At 37.4% G+C, this 19,060-nt stretch overlaps 1 protein-coding gene across 3 annotated transcripts in view; it reads right to left on the bottom strand.

Annotated features, from left to right (window-relative positions):
- Positions 1-19,060, bottom strand: part of LOC123672379 (pyruvate dehydrogenase phosphatase regulatory subunit, mitochondrial) — a 280,794-nt gene that overhangs the window by 115,466 nt on the left and 146,268 nt on the right. For all 3 annotated transcript variants that reach the window (XM_045606473.1, XM_045606474.1, XM_045606475.1), the window contains 2 exons: positions 18,595-18,705; positions 18,357-18,535 (listed from right to left, as the gene is read on the bottom strand). In XM_045606473.1, the coding sequence (XP_045462429.1) occupies positions 18,357-18,535; positions 18,595-18,705 (290 nt within the window). The remainder of the gene's footprint in view (positions 1-18,356; positions 18,536-18,594; positions 18,706-19,060) is intronic.

The raw sequence follows: 19,060 nt of genomic DNA, 5'->3' as shown, positions 1-19,060 counted from the left end.
AGAAAAGGGTTTAATTGTTTTTTTTTCTTTTCTTGCGGGCGGCATGAGATAAGTCCGTCAGATTTTATCAATCGGTAGGCGCGCAGGTTCGATATAGCAATCGACGTATTGAATCGATTCACTTGCCTACTTGTAGCGGGGACTGTTTATAAACAAACATAAAGAGGTTAGAGTTTCTTTTAGTTGTTTTCAATAATTTCAAGAATGGGAAAGGAAACAGGAGAAAAATCAGATTCTAAGGCACCGACACCAAGCGCGGAGGATATTCTTGTTTTCACGCAGGCAAAAGGGCGTTTGGATAGAATGTGGGTAAGGGTACAACAAACGTACGATTTAATTGGGAAACTTCCTTCTTCTCTGAATTCGTTTATGATTCGTTCCGAAAAGATCGAACAAACAGCTGAGGAATATGAAAGTTGTCTTTCCGAGTTAGACGCGATCGGTATACGTCATCGAGATTTAAGGAAGGATACGAGCGGATTATCAAAGGCATTCGATGACTTATATTAAAAATATTAGAGGTTAGAGCTGCTCACCAAATTCAATATTCAACTGCTCAGGGTTCGGATGAAAAACCGGCGTCCAAATCCTTACCAAACTATATGCCGCAAATTCAGTTACCACGATTCAATGGTGAACTCGAAAGTTTTTCGGGTTTTATTGCACTTTATGATAAAGTGATCCATACCAACAAGGATTTGTCTGATATAGCAAAATTTGCATTTCTGCTTTCGTATTCAGATGGAAGAGCCTTAACTCTTGCACAAACGGTGGTTTTTGATCCGAATAACTACGAAACCGTATATGATCTCCTTAAAAACGAGTTTTCAAATGTTAGAGTTGTGGCATCTCACTACTTGAATCAGGTATTTTCATTGCAACCAATCAAATCGGGCAATCAGAATTCCTTGAGAGAGTTTTCTGACACTTTACAAACTAATGTCAATTGTTTGAGTAAACTCGAAATTCCAGATTTGGGACAGTTTATGCTATTATTTTGGAGTTCGAAACTTCTTGATTCCCATACACGTCGGAACTTTGAAACAAGATTTCTGAATACCGATTTTCCCAAATTTACTGATCTGATTAAGTTTCTTAGAGATCGTTGCGCGGTTAATGACTTGAGTTCAGACACACTCAAAGCCAAAATTCAAGCTAACTCTCCGGTTACAATAAAAAATAAGAGGGTTCGAGTTACGACACGGGAAGAATCCACTTCTACACCGAATGAACAAAATGATTCATTGTGTCCGTGTTGTGAGGGTCGACCTAAATTTGCGCAGTGTCCTGAATTTTTGCAATCTTCGCTTGATACACGGAAAAGGTTCATACAACTACATAGAAGAATTTATGCATGTTTGGGTCGGCATTCAATTTCGAATTGTAATTCTAAAAATTGTTGTCGCAAGTGCGGAAGTAGAAAACATAATACGTTGATATGTTTTCAGAAATCGAATATCGAGGGTGTTTCATTTTCCGGAGTTAGTTCACGAGGGAAGGTCCAAGTTGACCCGGTTCAAAAAATTGATGAACCTTCCACTTCGAAAGGTTTAAAAATTGTAAATACTTGTTCGTATTCGACTATGGATACAACTTGTCTTCTTGGAACGGCTCGCGCTAGGGTTCGAGATATAAACGGAATATGGCAAACCTGTAGGTTGGTCTTGGATCCTGGTAGTCAGATGAATTTCGTCACCTCGAATTTTGCATTGAGGATTGGAATTGCGAGAAAAAAGTGTAAACTTCAGATTTCCGGGGTTGGTAATAACCCGCTCTTTTCGGTACGAGGTTTGATTTCTTGTTCACTTACTTCGATGTTCAATGATGATACATTAGTCTGTTTTGAAGCGGCTATTGTGGATAAGATAACTTCGGATCTTCCGACAGAGAATCTCCCACCTACAATGAGAGATCGCTTTTCTAATCTACGACTCGCCGATCCCGAATTTTGTTACCCTGCTCCTGTTGATATCTTATTGGGGGTTCAATCATATTTCGTTATTCTGACGGACGAACCTCAGCATATAATCGGTAAACCAAGTGCGATATCCACGAGATTAGGCTGGGTTATAATGGGAAGTGTATCGTCAGCGATTTCCCAAATTGTTCAGTCATTGTTTGTGATATCCGAGGAAGAGTCACTCAATGACACCTTGAAAATGTTCTGGGAATCGGAAGATATATCAAATCCGGACGTGAATCTCTCCCCAGAGGATACCTTTTGCGAAGAATATTTCTCTTCTACGGTATCACGAGACTTGACGGTAGGGATGTGTGGTTCGTTCAATTTCGACGAACCGGGTCGAACCAGATCTATGGCTGAGACGACCCGGTTCAAAAGACCCGTTCAATTGACCCAATGGTTCTTTTCAGCTCACTAGCTCAGATCGAATCATGTACGATTTGCGCATGATTCAAAAATCCGTAGATCTGGTTCTTTCGTTCTTTGTTTTTTTTTCTTGGTAAAGAATGTTAAGTTAATATCAGCTTTGTATTTGTTAGTCGGTATGTTTTTAATCGGATCGTGAATTTGTGATAATGATTTTTTTGAGACATAATCATGAACATAAAGGAGATTATCCATTATCATAAAGTTATAAGTTACTGAGATGGCAGAATATATTAAATTGATATCTGGTTCATGAGATGATTATGGACCTTTCGAAAAAATTTCAAAATCTGATATATATTCCTCGTTCAAATTGATGATTTTGGAATATTTAAATGACTAATGAAGAAGTAGAAGTAAATCACGAATGTACTTTGTACAGAACACTAAATTCACGAGGTCTTGAATTATTAATTTTAACGAAAACTACCTAATGATCATTACCTGTATCTATTCCAACCAAATAAATACAGAAGATCTGAAATCCCTCAAACTGATATTAACCCTAATTAATATATTTTGTTCCCGAAAAATATTCATTTTGATCAACTTTACAAAGTTAGGTTTGAATACATAGTTAAAAAAATTCCCAAAAAATAATGAACAATATTTAAAACCATAACATTTTCAAGAAATAATAATTGGTGCATCTAAGAGAGTGCAATTATTACAGAGCCCAGTTTCTTTTATTATCTATCATCTTTCTTCAAAACCGGGTGCCAAGTGCCGAGCCGATGATTCATTTGCGGAATGTATGTATTTTATTACTACCATAATTATGTTCCTTTAAGGTCAGTCCAAACCAAAACCCATCTTCCTAGGCTCGGATAACGAACCATTCTATGGATCTTTGGGTCCTAAAAGATCCTCAGATTGAATGAAATGAATGTGAAAGTTTGGCTCATTCGGATCGGTTCGAACGAACGAATCATTTTCAGAGAGACGACCCGATCGAACCATTCGTTCTGAAGACCCGGGTCTTTTGATTCGTTCGTTCGTGAACGACACATCCCTACTTGACGGGACGGTACATAACTAGACTCCCCTTCAGAAATAATTCTCGTCCTAAGTTAGGCACAAATCGACAGCGATCATTGGCGCGGTTTCATAAGCTGGAGTGTAGGTTCAGACACGATCCGGAGTATTACAGGTTATATAAAGAAAATTTGAGGAAATATGTAGAACAGGGACATATGGTCCCAGCTCCTCAAAGTTCCGACTATGTGATGACGCATCATGGTGTTCTGAAATCGTCGGCGGGGAAATCTTAATTGAGAGTAGTGTTTTCTCCAGCAGAGACTTCATCGGGTGTGAGTCTAAATGAAAAATTGTGTACGGGCCCGAAATTGCAAAGCGACATTGGACAAATAGTTACCCAATTTCGCCTTTTTCCCATCGCTGTGACTTGTGATATCAAGCAAATGTTTCGAGCCATTTGGCTGCATCCGAAAGATTGCGAGTACCAGCACATTTTTTGGCGGTTTTCTTTCGATGATCCTCTCACCGAGTGGGAATTGCGCACGGTAACATTTGGCATTTCAAGTAGTCCGTTTTTGGCACAGCGAACCCTCAAACAACTTATATTGGATGAGGGTGCGAGATTTCCGCGGGCGGCTCAAATACTGGAATCCTACCGGTTTATGGATGATATTCTCTTTGGTGCCTTCAGCACAACCGCGGCTAGCGAATTGTGTCAGGAGTTGGTCGCGCTGCTTCGGCTCGGCGGGTTTGAACTGGGAAAGTGGGCAAGTTCTTGTACTTCAATTCTCGAAGATTGTTCGATCGAATTCAAGGATCTTTCTATTGCCGGCACTTCTTCAATTAAAGTTTTAGGTTGGATATGGGATCCAATAGGAGATGAGTTTCGCTTCAAGGTGGATGATACTCAGACGACTCTGACAAAACGCGGTATTTTATCACGAGTCGCACGAATTTATGATTATAATGAGTATCTATCTCCGGTTACTTTTGCTATGAAGGTTATTCTTCAAAGGCTTTGGCTGCTGAATACTTAATGGGATGAGCCCTAACCTCCTGAAATTATTGAACTATGGAATCCTCTCGAAAAGGAATTCAAGATGTTGGAGGGCATTTCTATTCCTCGGTGTGTGGTGCCTAGTACTTCGTTGAGGGCACAAGTCATTGGGTTTTGCGATGCTAGTATTCTGGGAATGGCAGCGGTTGTATACTTGCGTGTTGAAAATGAGCAGAGAATATTTTGCAATTTACTTTGTTCAAAAACTAAGGTTGCCCCACTTAAAAGCTGGACTATAAATCGTCTCGAGTTGGGATCCGCTGTCCTACTCAGTAAACTTCTTCGTTCGCTTCTGCCACTCCCCCCACCTCTGTCCGAATTAGAAATAATTTGTTTTTCGGATTCCACAACCACTTTGGCTTGGATTCAAACTCCTCCTTATAAGTTGAAGACATTCGTATCAAATCGAGTCATTCAGATTTCCGAAGCATGTCCGAGTGCGATCTGGAGGCATATACCCGGAGAACAAAATGCGGCGGACCCAGCGAGCAGGGGACCAAAACCATCTCAGTTTTTCTCTAACCGGACATGGTGGACCGGTCCATCCTTTCTTGAAACTCCGATTAATACGTGGCCTGAAGGGACCACTATTGTAGATCAGGATCTACCGGAAACGAAGGTCATACCTCCAGTTTCATACGTGGCTGCGGTCGAAAGAGATTATTTACTGACCTTTTTCGAACGGTTTTCTTCATTATTACGGACACAAAGAGTGTTTTTTAATGGGTTAAAAACCAGGATTTATAAGTCTTCTGTCCCTTCGAAAATTACAGGGAGTATTTCGGCATCAGAATATCGGAATACCTTAAAGCTTTTCATTCGTCTCACCCAAGATCATTACTTGGGTTCTGAAATCATTTCTTTGAAAACGGGAAAATAATGTTCACCGAAATTACGTGCACTCTCCCCGTTTTTGGATTCTTCCGGGTTTTTGCTGGTGGGGGGCAGGTTAAAAAGAGCCTGTCTTCCTTATCACACGAAACATCCTTATTTTATTCCTCGAGATTCTCACTTAGCACGTTTATTGTGTGATTACTATCACATTTTTTCTGGTCATGGTGGTCCAAAGTTGGTGCAGTCTCTCCTACAGAGAGAATATTATATTCCTTCGGCAAGGAGTCTCATTCGAAATCGAATATTCCGCTGCTTGCCGTGTTACAGGTTCCAGGCGGTTCCCTTACAGCCTCCGATGGCTGATCTTTCCTCATCGCGTGTTACACCCTCAAGGTGTTTTATGCAATGCGGTGTAGATGTCGGTGGTCCTTTCCTTACGAAATATACCACCAGAAGAAATGCTAAAACGGAGAAAACATACATAGTTTTGTTCGTATGCTTCGCCACGCGCGCAGTTCACATTGAGGTAGTCGTGAGTCTATCCACAGCCGCTTTTTTAGCTTCTCTTGACCGATTTATCGCTCGCAGAGGTATTCCTTCCTGTATATATTCGGATCAGGGTCGAAACTTCCGAGGCGCAGCACGGGAGATTTCAGAGCTGACGCAGTTTCTCCAGTCGAAAAATGATTAAATAAAGGGTCATTTGGCTCAGAGATCGATACAGTGGATCTTCAATCCACCTTATGCTCCGAACTTCGGCGGCATTTGGGAGGCAGGCATAAAATCGGTAAAACATCATCTAAAAAGATTAATTGGGGCTCAGATTCTTTCGCTTGAGGAATTTCAAACGGTCACCATTCGCGTGGAAGGAATTTTAAATTCACGGCCTATTGGAGTACTCTCTAGTTCTCCAAATGATATTCAAGCGCTCACTCCGGGGCATTTTTTGATTGGGACGGAACTTCTCTGTGGCCCGGAAGTAGACTTAACTGAAGTACCAATAAAGTTGTTAGATAGATGGCAACTTACGCAGCAGATCGTTCAGGGATTCTGGAGACGAAGGGGTCGACAGTGCGTCGAGGAAAACTTGAAGCGGAAAAAATGGACAACCCCGTCTCCTCCGTTGAAGGTGGGCGATGTCGTGCTTTGGTATGAACCTGGTCGTCCTATGGCTGCATGGCCATTGGGTATTATTCGGGAACTCATTTTGGGTAGGGATAACGTGCCGCGGGTGCTGAAGATTCATTCTTGTAAGGGTATTGTAACAAGACCCACTAACAAAGTTATTCTACTCCCAGTAGATGCCTAGATGATTTTTCATTACTGAATAATTCCAGGATTCAGAGGAAGGATGGTGTTCCATAATAAATTTTTTTTTGTCGATTATACGTTTCCGATGAATTCGGTGCCGGGGTCTTGATTTTAGTTTTTTTTTATTTTCAATGTAAAAAGATACTTTTTTATTTTTTGTTCACAAAATAACTATTTTGGGTGGGGGGTATGTTCGATATTGAATCGAATTTTCGCGGGTTGTTTTTGAATTAACGGAGTACGAGGATTTGAGAGGAATTATCTCCATATTCAAATCCTTTCTCAGATCCTGACTTTCCCATCCCCTCCACAATTTTAGCACACTTGGTTTTCCGCATCCACAACGGACGTTACGCACTGTCATTTTCAATAGTTTTTCGCTAATCCTGAATAAAGAAAAATCGCAGTTTCGCATAAAAACTCAATTCGTTTTTAAGTTCGTTAACAGCTTCGTGAGAGGACACATCATAGTTAAGTGAAGAAGATTGTTTAGTTTAAGTTTTCAAGGTGGAAAGTCAGAGAATCAACGGAGACCAGGTGAGTCCCTTTCCTGTTAGAATTTTCCTTCTTCTTGCTGACTGTTCCGGGTGGTATTTCCTCTCAAATCTCAGAAATTAAGCGAGTTTCATTTCTTTTATATCGGATAATTCACAAACTTGTGTGGCGGAGCAATCCAATTAATAATTACATACATAATACAGTCCACTAGAATAACTTTTAAATATAATTTGGATTGATCCGTAACAACGGATCTCTTGTATTGAATTTACCCTGAAGATCTGAGAGGTATGATATTATTCCTATATCTTGAGCTATTGTCTGAAATTTCTGTTTTATTAGGATTCGCTTCCCGCCGATTAGTTCGAATAACTGTTGAACTTACACGAGGAATATCAAGAAGATCCTTTTCCCTCGAACAACAACTGAGAGGTATAAATCCTTTTGTATTTTGTGAACAATATCTTATAGTCTTTTATTGGAGCCTAGTGCCTGGTTGGATTGAGAATCCTAGTGCTGGATATCTTGGAGAATCCTAGTGCTTGGTTAGATTGAAGAATTCTGGTGACTGGCAACAGTCTGGAATGCTATGGTTTGAGTTTATGGTATTTATTTTCTGGTATATGGTGGTGAATTTCTGGTACAGTTCTGGTGAATGGTACATTCTGATAGATGGTACAGTTCGAGCACATAGTAAATTGCTGGCATATGGTGTACCTCGAGTAGATGGTACATTCTACGTATAGAGATCTCACCGTTAGATTTGCTGTCAACCTTCAATATTGACTTTGTATCAGGTAACCGGTGCTTCCACTGGCTTTAATGAGTATTGTATTGAGATTCGATTTTAGAAGTAACTATTTAGTGTACTCATAGTTAATCAGTTATTTGAATAGGAGTTAACGGTTTTATTATTAATTTTCTATCCATTGATAGTTAGATTGAAATATATTGAATAAAGGTTGTTTCATGCTCATTATATACTGTCGAAATTGTAAACAGTTTGAGGTGAGGTGCACTTCACTAACTGGCCATTTATTTTAACAACTATAATCCTTGTGTATCCCTTCAGGATTTATGACTTTAATTTATTTTCACCTTATTCAACCAGCTATTTTATACCGGCCAGTTATTACAACCACTGCATTTGTGTATTCCTTCAGGATCTTTGGTTGTGCTCAATCTTTTAGTTTAACTTGGTTATTTGTCTGGTTTATTATCTGGTGAATTTGGAGTTTGTTGAACTCCGTTTAGGTTTAGTTTCGGTGCTGATATTTAAGGTTTAGCCTAAGCCAAGTATAGGCTGATATAAGGCTTCTATTTTCAGGATTAGGTTAGGTATTATAGTTTGTAGGAAGCCCTTCTGGCATTTGTTGTTAGTTATATTTTATAGGAAGCCCTTCTGGCATTTGTTAGTGTTAGGTAAAGTTTTGGAAAGCCCTTCTGGCTCTTGGTAACTTTGATAATTCCTTTTTTTATTGTTTATTATCAACCACTGCAGAAATTTTAATTTTAATTAAACGTTTGACATTGAGTATTTGTTTTATTGCTACTCTGGTAGAGGAGTACGCAATTTGTTCTTAAGACAGGCACATCTCTACCTGGCGCCCATTATTATTTCTCAACTTATTTTGAAGAACTCGCTCCCGTCTACACTGAGTGTAGTCGCGAGCCGAATTTTAGCCTAGTGACCGGCTTACTCAAGGTCGACACGTCATACGGCCGCATACTTACCCGAGGAATTCCGGGCAAAGTCGACTAGTTTAAGAACAGCATCCTCCGTAGAGAGGCCAGGCCTGAATCCGAACTGAAGAGGGGAGGACTCATCACGATCAAGTAAGACCCGAGCAAGTCGAGAAAGCATCAGTCACTCAAGGGTCTTTCCTAAAATCGAAAGCAGGCTTATAGGACGGTAAGACTTTGGATCCTGTAGAGGACGCTCCCTAGACTTCAAAAGAAGACAGACCGAGGCCTCCTTCCAACTGTCGGGAAAATGACCAGTGAGCAGACAGCAGTTGTACAGTGACAGCAGCAGGCCAGGTATCACCGACCACGCTCTACGAAGAATCAAGTTATAAAATCCGGTCAGGGGTAGCTGTAATAGAGCATCGAGTTCCTCAAAAGTGAATTGGCGAATAGAGGATGGTGAGATTGTTGTAGAGACTGAAGTCTCAGCACGAACAGCAGCCTGAACCGCGAAGTCCTCAGATGGGTCATCTCTGGGAAAGAGTCGGTCTAAGATGACATCGACCGACTCTTGCAAGTCCAGGCGGCGGACGGAGGAAGAAATAGTATTCTGTGTTAATTTGCCAGTAGAGATCTTATAAGCCACACCCCAGGGAGAGCTCTTTAACTCCGTACTGACGAATCTAGACCAGCTGTCAAACTTAACACAATTTAAAAAAGGTTCTCCGTCGAGAAAACTACAAAAATAGTGGATGCAATTATGGACTTAGGCGACATGCAAACTACGACGCCAACAACATTCATCACATATGGCTTGTCGAGACTAGACGTGTTGAATTGCTTTCCCGACGGTATCGATATCGAGTTCTAGTCCCGAAAAACTCAGAATTTCAACTTTTAAAATAAAGATACTTCATTCTTAGTTGAAAAGCTCAATTTAGCAGAGTAGTGAAAATGGGCCTTACTCGTGAAAGCAAAGCTGAGATTAAAGAAATCGTCAAGCAAACTGTCGCAGAGGTTTTAGAATTGTACCTGGATGGAATAATGGATAAAATTCTGTCGAAGGTTAAATCAAGTTTTCAAAAGGATTTCGACCAAATTAAGAAAACCTTGCACGAAACTCAGGAAAAATTGGATAAATTACAACAGGAGAATAAGAAGTCCAATCTGATTGTTTTTGGTTTGAATGAAACACCGGAGAAAAACATCAGGGAAAAACTTATCGACACATGTAAAGATGTTGACGTTACTTCAGTTGTAAATTCAATCAGAATATGTCATCGGTTAGGAAAAACAAATAATGAGAATCCACGTCCGATATTGTTGAAATTCAAGAATGAAGACTTTCGAAATGAATTCCTAGCTATGCGAAAATACTATGCAAAATCCAAAATTTATGTCAAAGAAGACCTGACTAAGAAAAGATTGAATTTGTTGAAATATGCGGGTGGCAAATTTGGTTTCAAGAATGTGTGGTCGACCCGTGGCATTGTTAAAATAAAGATTGGAGATGGAATATTTTCGGTGCAGACTGAAGATGACTGTGACGGATACAAGGTTGGAAATTAGGGAGGATTATGATTTTGTTCCTATTCTATAAGCTATGTTCTATATTTTTCATTTTACATTTTTCATACATTTGCTTTGATTGATTTACATGCTAATGTTACCTAATATGCTTTTTAAGGAGGGAAAATGTGTAATTATCGGAATTTTGGGTTGTGTATTGTTTTTGCTTTTGATTATGAAAACATAGTACTTTCGATACCTTTGTTTTATTCTGTTCGGTGTCGCAATTTTCACGCTGCTTATAGTTCTCAGTTTAGATATAGTCATATATTAATCTTGGGACGCTTTATAGTGTCCTTTTCTCTAATGAATATATTGGAGACTCTTGGGGGGGATAGGGTGCCGGGGGCGGCAGTTGTCGGTGAGCTTGATGCGGGGGTGTGTTTTGCGGGAGGATCCTCACGATTTGGAGTGGTTCACTTTAATATAAGAAGTATCTATAGAAATTTCGAAGAACTGTTGATATATCTCGAGAAAATGGATATAGAAAAGATACATGTGATCATTCTATCGGAAACTTTCAATATAAACGAGCTTGACCGATTCAATATACGAGGTTATAGTCTATTTCATAACAATTCTGTTTATAATAAAAATGACGGCTTACTAATTTACATTCGAAATGATTTAAATGCCGAAACAAAAATTTTCGAGCTTACTGAAACTAATATTTCTAGGTTAAAAATAACATTTGATAATTATAAGATGGGGATAACCGCAATTTACAGACCACCTTCCACAAATTTGAACTTGTTTTTGACTGAGCTTGAAGAATATTTTGCAAACTTGAAACAAGAACAAATTGATTTACTCATAGGAGATTTAAATGTCAATATTCTCGATGAAAAAGATAAAGTTAGTAATGTGTATATGAATTTGTTAACTTCTTATGGCTACGAAAACTATCTGAATCAACCAACCAGAGTAACAGAGTCATCTTCCACATTAATTGACCATATTTTTGTGAAATGTAAAAATGATCTGAAAAATCAACTTTTATTAAAACCTTTTATTTTCGAATACGCTTTAACTGATCATTTCCCGATAGGACTGGAGATTGATTTTAATAAAAACATAAAACTTTCAAAAAGTATTAAAATAAACGGGACGAAAATCGACATCAGAAAGCTAAATACTAAGCTATCAAAAGAAAGCTGGCAAAATGTTTATGACATTAAAACAGTAGAGGAGAGTTATCTTTGCTTTAAAAATATATTAGTGAATCATATGAACAACTGTGAGAAAACCTTCGTTATAAATAATAAAAACAGGAAACTGAAACCCTGGATAACCCTCGGAATAATAAATTCTATTCGGAAAAGAGACAAAATGAAATCGGAATTAAATAAACTCTACTCTGATCAAAAGAAATCTGAATACATAAATTATAGGAATAGCCTCAAGAAAATTGTGAAACAAGTGAAGAATGAATAAAACCAAAATTAATAATTCTAAACATGATCCAAAAAAAATTTGGAGTTTAATCAATGAAGCAGTGAATATTACCAAAACAAAACAGATAATTAGTAGCATCAAAAACGAAGACAATCAAGTAATTACTCAACCGGTGAACATCGCCAATACTTTCAATAATTATTTCACTAGCATAGGAAACCGAATGCAATCAAATGTAGCGCCAACTGGAAAAAAATACAAAAATAATTTTAACACGCACAGTTCACTTTTTCTAAAACCAGTAACCCCCCAAGAACTAATTCAGGAAATTTCAAAGTTAAAAAACGATTCAGCACCTGGGGAGGACGGCATTAACAATAAAATTATCAAGAGTGTGCATGTTCATCTAATTAAGCCTTTAACCTACCTAATCAATTTATGCTTTGAGAAAAACGAAATACCCTCGGATTGGAAGACCTCGGTTGTAATACCCATATATAAGTCTGGTGACAAACAGAAAATGGACAACTATGGACCGATTTCTCTTATCAATAATTTCACCAAACTTTTTGAAAAGTGTTTGAAAACACGAATCATAGAATTTTTAGAAAATAACAAATTACTCAATAAACATCAATATGGTTTCAGAAATAACCTCAGTACAGAGGATGCAGTTTTTAACTTAATAAATGAAATTAATAGCAACCTCAACTCCGACGGGAAGACCTTGGCAGTTTTCATTGACTTAGCAAAAGCGTTCGATACAATTCCTCATGAACAATTGTTATACAGAATGGAGTATATAGGCATTAGAGGGACTACAAATTTACTTCTCAAAAAGTATTTAACAAACCGAACCCAAAAAGTTAAAATCGAGGATTATTACAGCAAACCAGAGAAAATTTCAATTGGTATACCGCAGGGAACGGTTTTGGGTCCTCTCTTGTTCCTCATATATATAAATGAAATAGGAAGAATTTTGGATAGAGCTGTCGTAATTTCCTATGCGGATGACACTGTTGTTGTCTTTAGTGGTTCGAGTTGGGATGTTGTTTTCAGGAGGGCGGAGGAGGAGCTAAGAGAACTGTATAGTTGGCTAAATTATAGTCTCCTAAGTTTAAACCTAAAAAAGACAAAGTATATCGCTTTTTCTGTCTCCGATGTTGGTAGGCCGCTTAATATGGTTTTAAAAATTCATAACGAATACTGTGTCGACCATGTTAACTGTCAATGCGAAATAATAAAAAATGTAGAAAATATTAAATATCTAGGTGTTATTGTCGATAATCATCTGAGATGGAACGAACACGCCTATTACATCAATAAAAAAATAAGAAACTTGCTTTATCGGTTCTATCAACTGAGGGAGATTTTAAATACTAAAATGATTAGAATTGTTTATATATCATTGGTTGAATCTATACTGAGATATTGTTTGATAGTTTGGGGGGGTTGCTTCAGAAACGCTCTGAATAATATCTTCGTCACTCAAAATTATGTTCTCAAAGTTATATATAAAAAAAACGGACATATTCCACAGAGTCTCTATACAAAGAAGCAAATATTCTTCCCCTGAGAGCGCTTTTCATCCACAGCTGCGTTATCTATCTACCAAAAATTAGATCTATGCTTCCGGACTGCACTGTAGATTATAATCTAAGAATAGGGTCATTGCGAACTAGACTATATACCAAAGCTCATACTCAGAGATTCGTAACTTACTTTGCTCCGAAATTTTTCAATAGACTTCCTCCTACCATAAAATCAACAGTAAATAACAAGAGAAACTTTAATGTATTAACGAAGAAATATATTCAAGAACACTATGGGACGTTTTTTGACTTATTATAAATTAAGATGGTGAGATGTTCATGTGAAAATCTCAGGGATTTTTTTCTTGAGATTTCCTCCCGTGAATGCTTTTCCCGCTGTCCGCCGGCTGGGTCGCCTTTGGCTCTTCTTTTCTCCACGGCTCCATTTCTCATTTGCGTTCAACAGTTTAAGGTTGGGCAGAGGTTTCGCAACACGGACCTGGAATTTACTTCCAGGTTTAGCGCGGAACAGCTGCCATTCATATTTTTTTTTGTTTTGAATTTATGTATGTGAATTTTAATTGTAATTTTTGTTATGATAATGATGAATAAAGATTGATTTGATTTGAAAAAGAAAAAAAAAAAACAATGAAGTGCTCAAGAAATTCTAGATAAACTCAAACAAAAATTGAGTGTATACTCTGAACGATTGAGAAGATACAATGAGAGCTATAAACGAAAACATGACAATATGATTTTTTGAAAACTCCGAAAAGAAATTTTATAGAATGCTGAATGAACAAACGTCAAGAAAATTAGGGAGTCCTCCAAGCGCCGAAGATATGGAGAGTTTTTGGACCAATCAACTGTCAACACCGACTCGATTTAACTCCCAAGCGTGTTGGATAAGAAGGGAGGAGAAATAATCTGATACGATAGAAAGTATGCCACATAGTATAATAACGTCTGAAGAACTACAGGAAATATTGAAGAACACTCACAATTGGAAATATCCAGGCCCAGATGGAATTCACAACTTCTGGTTGAAGAAGTTTTAGTGTCTGCACGGCAGGCTAGTCGAATACATAAATAACATAATACATAATCCAAGAGAAATGCCAACATTTTTAACAACAGGTATCACTTACCTAATACCGAAGGATTTTCAAAAAACTATGGATCCATCAAAATACAGACCTATAACATGCCTACCAACAATATACAAAATCATCACATCAAGTTTAGCATCTCGTATCTACAAACATTGCGAGAAACATGAAATAAATACAACACAGCAGAAAGGATGTTCCAAGAATGCACAAGGATCGAAGGAACAGCTGGTAATAGATTCCATCATATGCAACCAAGCCTTCAAAAAACATAGAAACCTTTTCATGACTTGTTTTGATTATAAGAAGGCCTTCGACTCTCCTCCACATGGCTGGCTGAAGAAAATTTTGGAAATATACAAGATCGATCCAATTATAACAAATTTTCTAAAGCTTGTAATGGACAATTGGAAAACGAACATCGAGCTTTCCACGGCAAACATAAAAACCAAGCTGATTCCAATTCCTAAGGGAATTTTCCAAGGAGACTCCTTGAGCCCTTTATGGTTCTACTTGACTCTGAACCCTCTCTCTAAACAGCTGAATGCTACTGAAAAGGGTTGCAACATTAAAGGAAATAATAATACTACCACCCTCAATCATTTGCTGTACATGTATGATTTAAAACTGATAACAGGCAATAAGAACCATCTAGAAATTATGGTCAAACTAGTGGAACATTTTTCTAAAGATGTAGGTATGGAATTCGGATTGGACAAATGTCGTACTCTCAGCGTAGTGCGAGGAAGAATTCAAGATGAACCGATCACTTTCGCAAATGGACAGCAAATAGAAGCAATGAAGTCGGATGATCTTTATAAATACCTTGGAATAAAACAGAACTGACGAATCAACCACCAAAGAATGGAGCAAGACTCAACGACTGAGTTCATTAGGAGAACCAAAAAAATCTTAAAAACAAACCTCAACAGCAGGAACATGACGAGAGCCATCAACACATATGCATGTTCAATTCTAACTTACTCATTCGGTATAGTTCCATGGAGCAAAACAGACATCGAAAACTTGCAACGTAAAATGAGAACGTTGATAATGAAAGCAAACAAGCATAATCCGAAATGCAGCATTGAGAGGACTACACTGCCGAGAAATAAAAGAGGCAGGAGTCTAACGGACATCATGGAACTTGCTAGTGGGCAGATAGAAAGCCCACGGGAATACTTCAGAGATCAAGCAAGTAGATCGGAGTTCTACAAAATACTGTATGAAGCAGGCGAATCAACACCTTCACAACTTCACAAGGAGCAATTTTCATACAACCACCAGACAAACCAAGAAAACTGCAAAGATGGAGAGAGAAGCTCCAGCATGGAAGACATTTCAACGAGGTGAACCAGGATCATGTCGACATTGAAGCATCGAACAATTGGCTCACATCAGGTTCAATGTACCCAGAAACAGAAGGTTTTCTTTTAGCCATCCAAGATCCAGTGATCTCAACTAGAAATTACTGCAGGCATATCATAAAGGATCGAACTATTACTGACGATCGATGCCGATATGGGTGTCCAACAAATGAGACAATCCAACATATCACGGGAGAATGTCAAATGTTTGCAGGAAATGAATATAAAGAGAGACACGATGAGGTAGGAAAGATACTACACCAAGAATTGGCAACCATATTAGCTAATTCATTCTGAAAAAATGCCATATTACAAGTACCGACCGGAGACCATCCTGGAAAATGAACGCTATAAGCTGATCTAGGATCATACAGTTTTGACTGATAAAACAGTCCCTCACAATAAACCAGATATATTACTAGTCGATAAACATCAAAATACAGCATTACTCGTTGACGTAGCAATACCAAATAACAACAACCTGCGTCAAAAGGAGGTCGAAAAAATTTCAAAATATAGGGACCTCGAATTTATAAAGCGTCAGTGGGGAATGATATCAACGAAAGCTATTTCAATTGTCATCTCAGCAACTGGAATAGTGCCCAAAAATCTCAAGGGGAATATCAATCAACTGGGACTTAGTGAGTATATATGTAATATAATGCAAAAAGCTGTTCTTCAAGGTACTGCAAGGACAGTGAGAAAATTCCTAAGAAGCGAAGGACAGGTCCAAGGATCACGTGAAAGAGGACCAGAAGTTCGACTAGAACCGGGGGGACCACAAGGGCCGGACACGACCGAGCTCTACCCTTCTGATATTTTAAATATCTGGGATTGAGTGAATGTTTCTCTTAGCGGGGAGTGAGATGCCGACGGCAAAGAGAAATCCTACGCGTATAGGCAAAAGTCGGGGATAATAATAATAAAAAAAATACTCGAAAACGCAGACAGCCCTCTACAAACACATCGTAGATAATGATCACACATTAAATTTCGAATGAACGAAAATATTAGAAAAAGAAAAAAATAAGAAAACCAGAGAATTCCTTGAAATTATTCATATTAAGCAAAATCAAAATTCAATGAATGATAGAACAGACATAAAGGGACTTAAGAAAATTTATTCGACACTGATACAAAAAACAAAACGTAATACAAATCAAAAATAAAAGAAGAAAACACAGTCTAACATTTGTTGCTCATGACATTTAGTATTCGACAACATAAGGTGACAAGTTAACGTTAACAATTTGATTTCCAAACTGAATATTGTAATAAGCATAATTTATATCACTCAAAAAGGTAATGAATCTCTGTCTGTTTGTTTTTTATATATAATGTTTGTAATTTATTATGGTTTTTTAGACATTGAAAAAGGGTTCTGCCCGAAACGTTTGCATATATTTTTGGCGTTGATAAAAATCAAAATAAAAATTAGTAGAGGATAATCCCTACAAATCAAATACCCAATACATCAGCTTATTATATATAGGTACTTGGTTACATAACATTGTTGCGAATAATGTACAGGCTGTTACAACGCACTACGTACGAAACGACGTATAAACGGAAAACGCGATGCCTATGAGACGTGTCCGAACTCCGAACATTGTTGATATTAATGTACGCTTGATAATACTAGCTTTTATCGCCTAAGGAATTTGTAACTCTGTTCGGCCTACGGGAGTCTTTGATTAATCACGTAAATTCGGCTGATCATCATTCACTACACTTGGAATTTGGGCATTCTGCATTAAATTTCAATTATAAGTTGTTTACACTTTCATTACAACATTTCTATTTGGTCATTATGAGTTGTATTTAACAATATCAGAAATTCTATATTCTACCGACCGCTTGTGAGCTGTAAGTCTACAGGCTACGCTAGACAATAATTTCGGTCGATAAAGGGATAAGTATCAGTGATTAAATTCATATGCATTCAATGCATTGTTTGCAATAAAGATCCGAACATGATTTCCAAAGAATTGAGGAAATAAGAAGTTGTATGTTCAAGAGATTTTTCTGAAGAAAATAATAATAAATGTGAATAGTTCACTGCTTGTGATAAAATTTTAATTATCAGTGAATTTAGATTATGCAATAAGATTTTTTTCGGATATGAAAGATCTACATAATGGTTGGTTGTTTTGTTTCTACTTGATGTAAATTCATCAATAATTGATTTATCCAATATCAATTTATAAATTAATTGAAATACATATTGATAGCCAATTTTTATGAAGGAGATAACTTTAGGAGTAACAAGAATCGAGAATATACTAGATAATCAGCAAAAATTTGTTATAGAGACATAAGAGGAAGAGAAAAAAAAACGTCAGGTACTTGGATGAATGATAGATGAAGTGATCTTGGCGAACATGAACTATCTTTTAGGCGATTCCGATTCCGGCTGATTCCGAGATTTCAAAAAATAAAAGAAATTATGTAGAAATAACCAATTTTCTTGTTAAATATCACCAGACCTTTATAGAATATGAAAAATATAAAAGAATGGTCCTACTTTACGAGGTCTCAAACATGCCTCTAAATGCATTTTTGTGTAAAACTTGCATTATTTAGTTGATCCTTTTGAAATACACATATTTTAATCTTTCTCAAACAATTTACCTCAGGAGCTTCACCAACTATCCATTTACAATCTGGGCTGAATGCTTCAGGTTCGTTACAAAGACGATCTAATACAACATTTTCCAAACAAGGTACCCTATGTAATAATTGTTCAAGTAATATATGAAAATGATCCCAATTTGCTTCAAGGTATCGATCTTGTCCTTTTTGTTTATCAACTAAAAAGAATTAAATAAAATTCAACTCTGAAAATCATCCTGAAAGAAAAATGTCCTACCTGGTACATTTCCATTTTCAAATGCTGCATTGGCAATAGGCTCAAAACCTCCAGCTAATAATCTTCCATTATTTTCTCTGAAGTAAATATAGCCATCTTGATCTCGAACAACTAAAATAAATCAAACAATTTCAATAATAATCTGAAAATATCAATTTTCATCAACAGGTGCAGCATGAGTATGAGAATATTAAGTGACAATGTGTCTATGTAATAAACTGGCTTGTAGTTGGGTGCTGATGTTTAAAAAAGGAACTTATTAGAAGAGCGGCTTTCTATAGTTCCGGCCAGTACAGTTATTTTGAAATTAACACAATTTCTTTTTTTTATGAAAGAACCTTTCGTGCGTCCGGCTCATGCCCTAGGATAAGTCTTATATTTGATCTTTTTCTAGGAGGTGTTTCACTGAATGAGACCAAGTATTCTTGAATAACGAAGTTTAATAATTGATTGAAATAATTAATGA

The sequence above is a fragment of the Harmonia axyridis genome, chromosome 2, assembly GCF_914767665.1.
Source record: "Harmonia axyridis chromosome 2, icHarAxyr1.1, whole genome shotgun sequence".
Taxonomy (NCBI): Eukaryota; Metazoa; Arthropoda; class Insecta; order Coleoptera; family Coccinellidae; genus Harmonia; species Harmonia axyridis.
The sequence above is the reverse complement of the archived record's forward strand: the minus strand, read 5'-3'. Positions and strand labels throughout refer to the sequence as shown.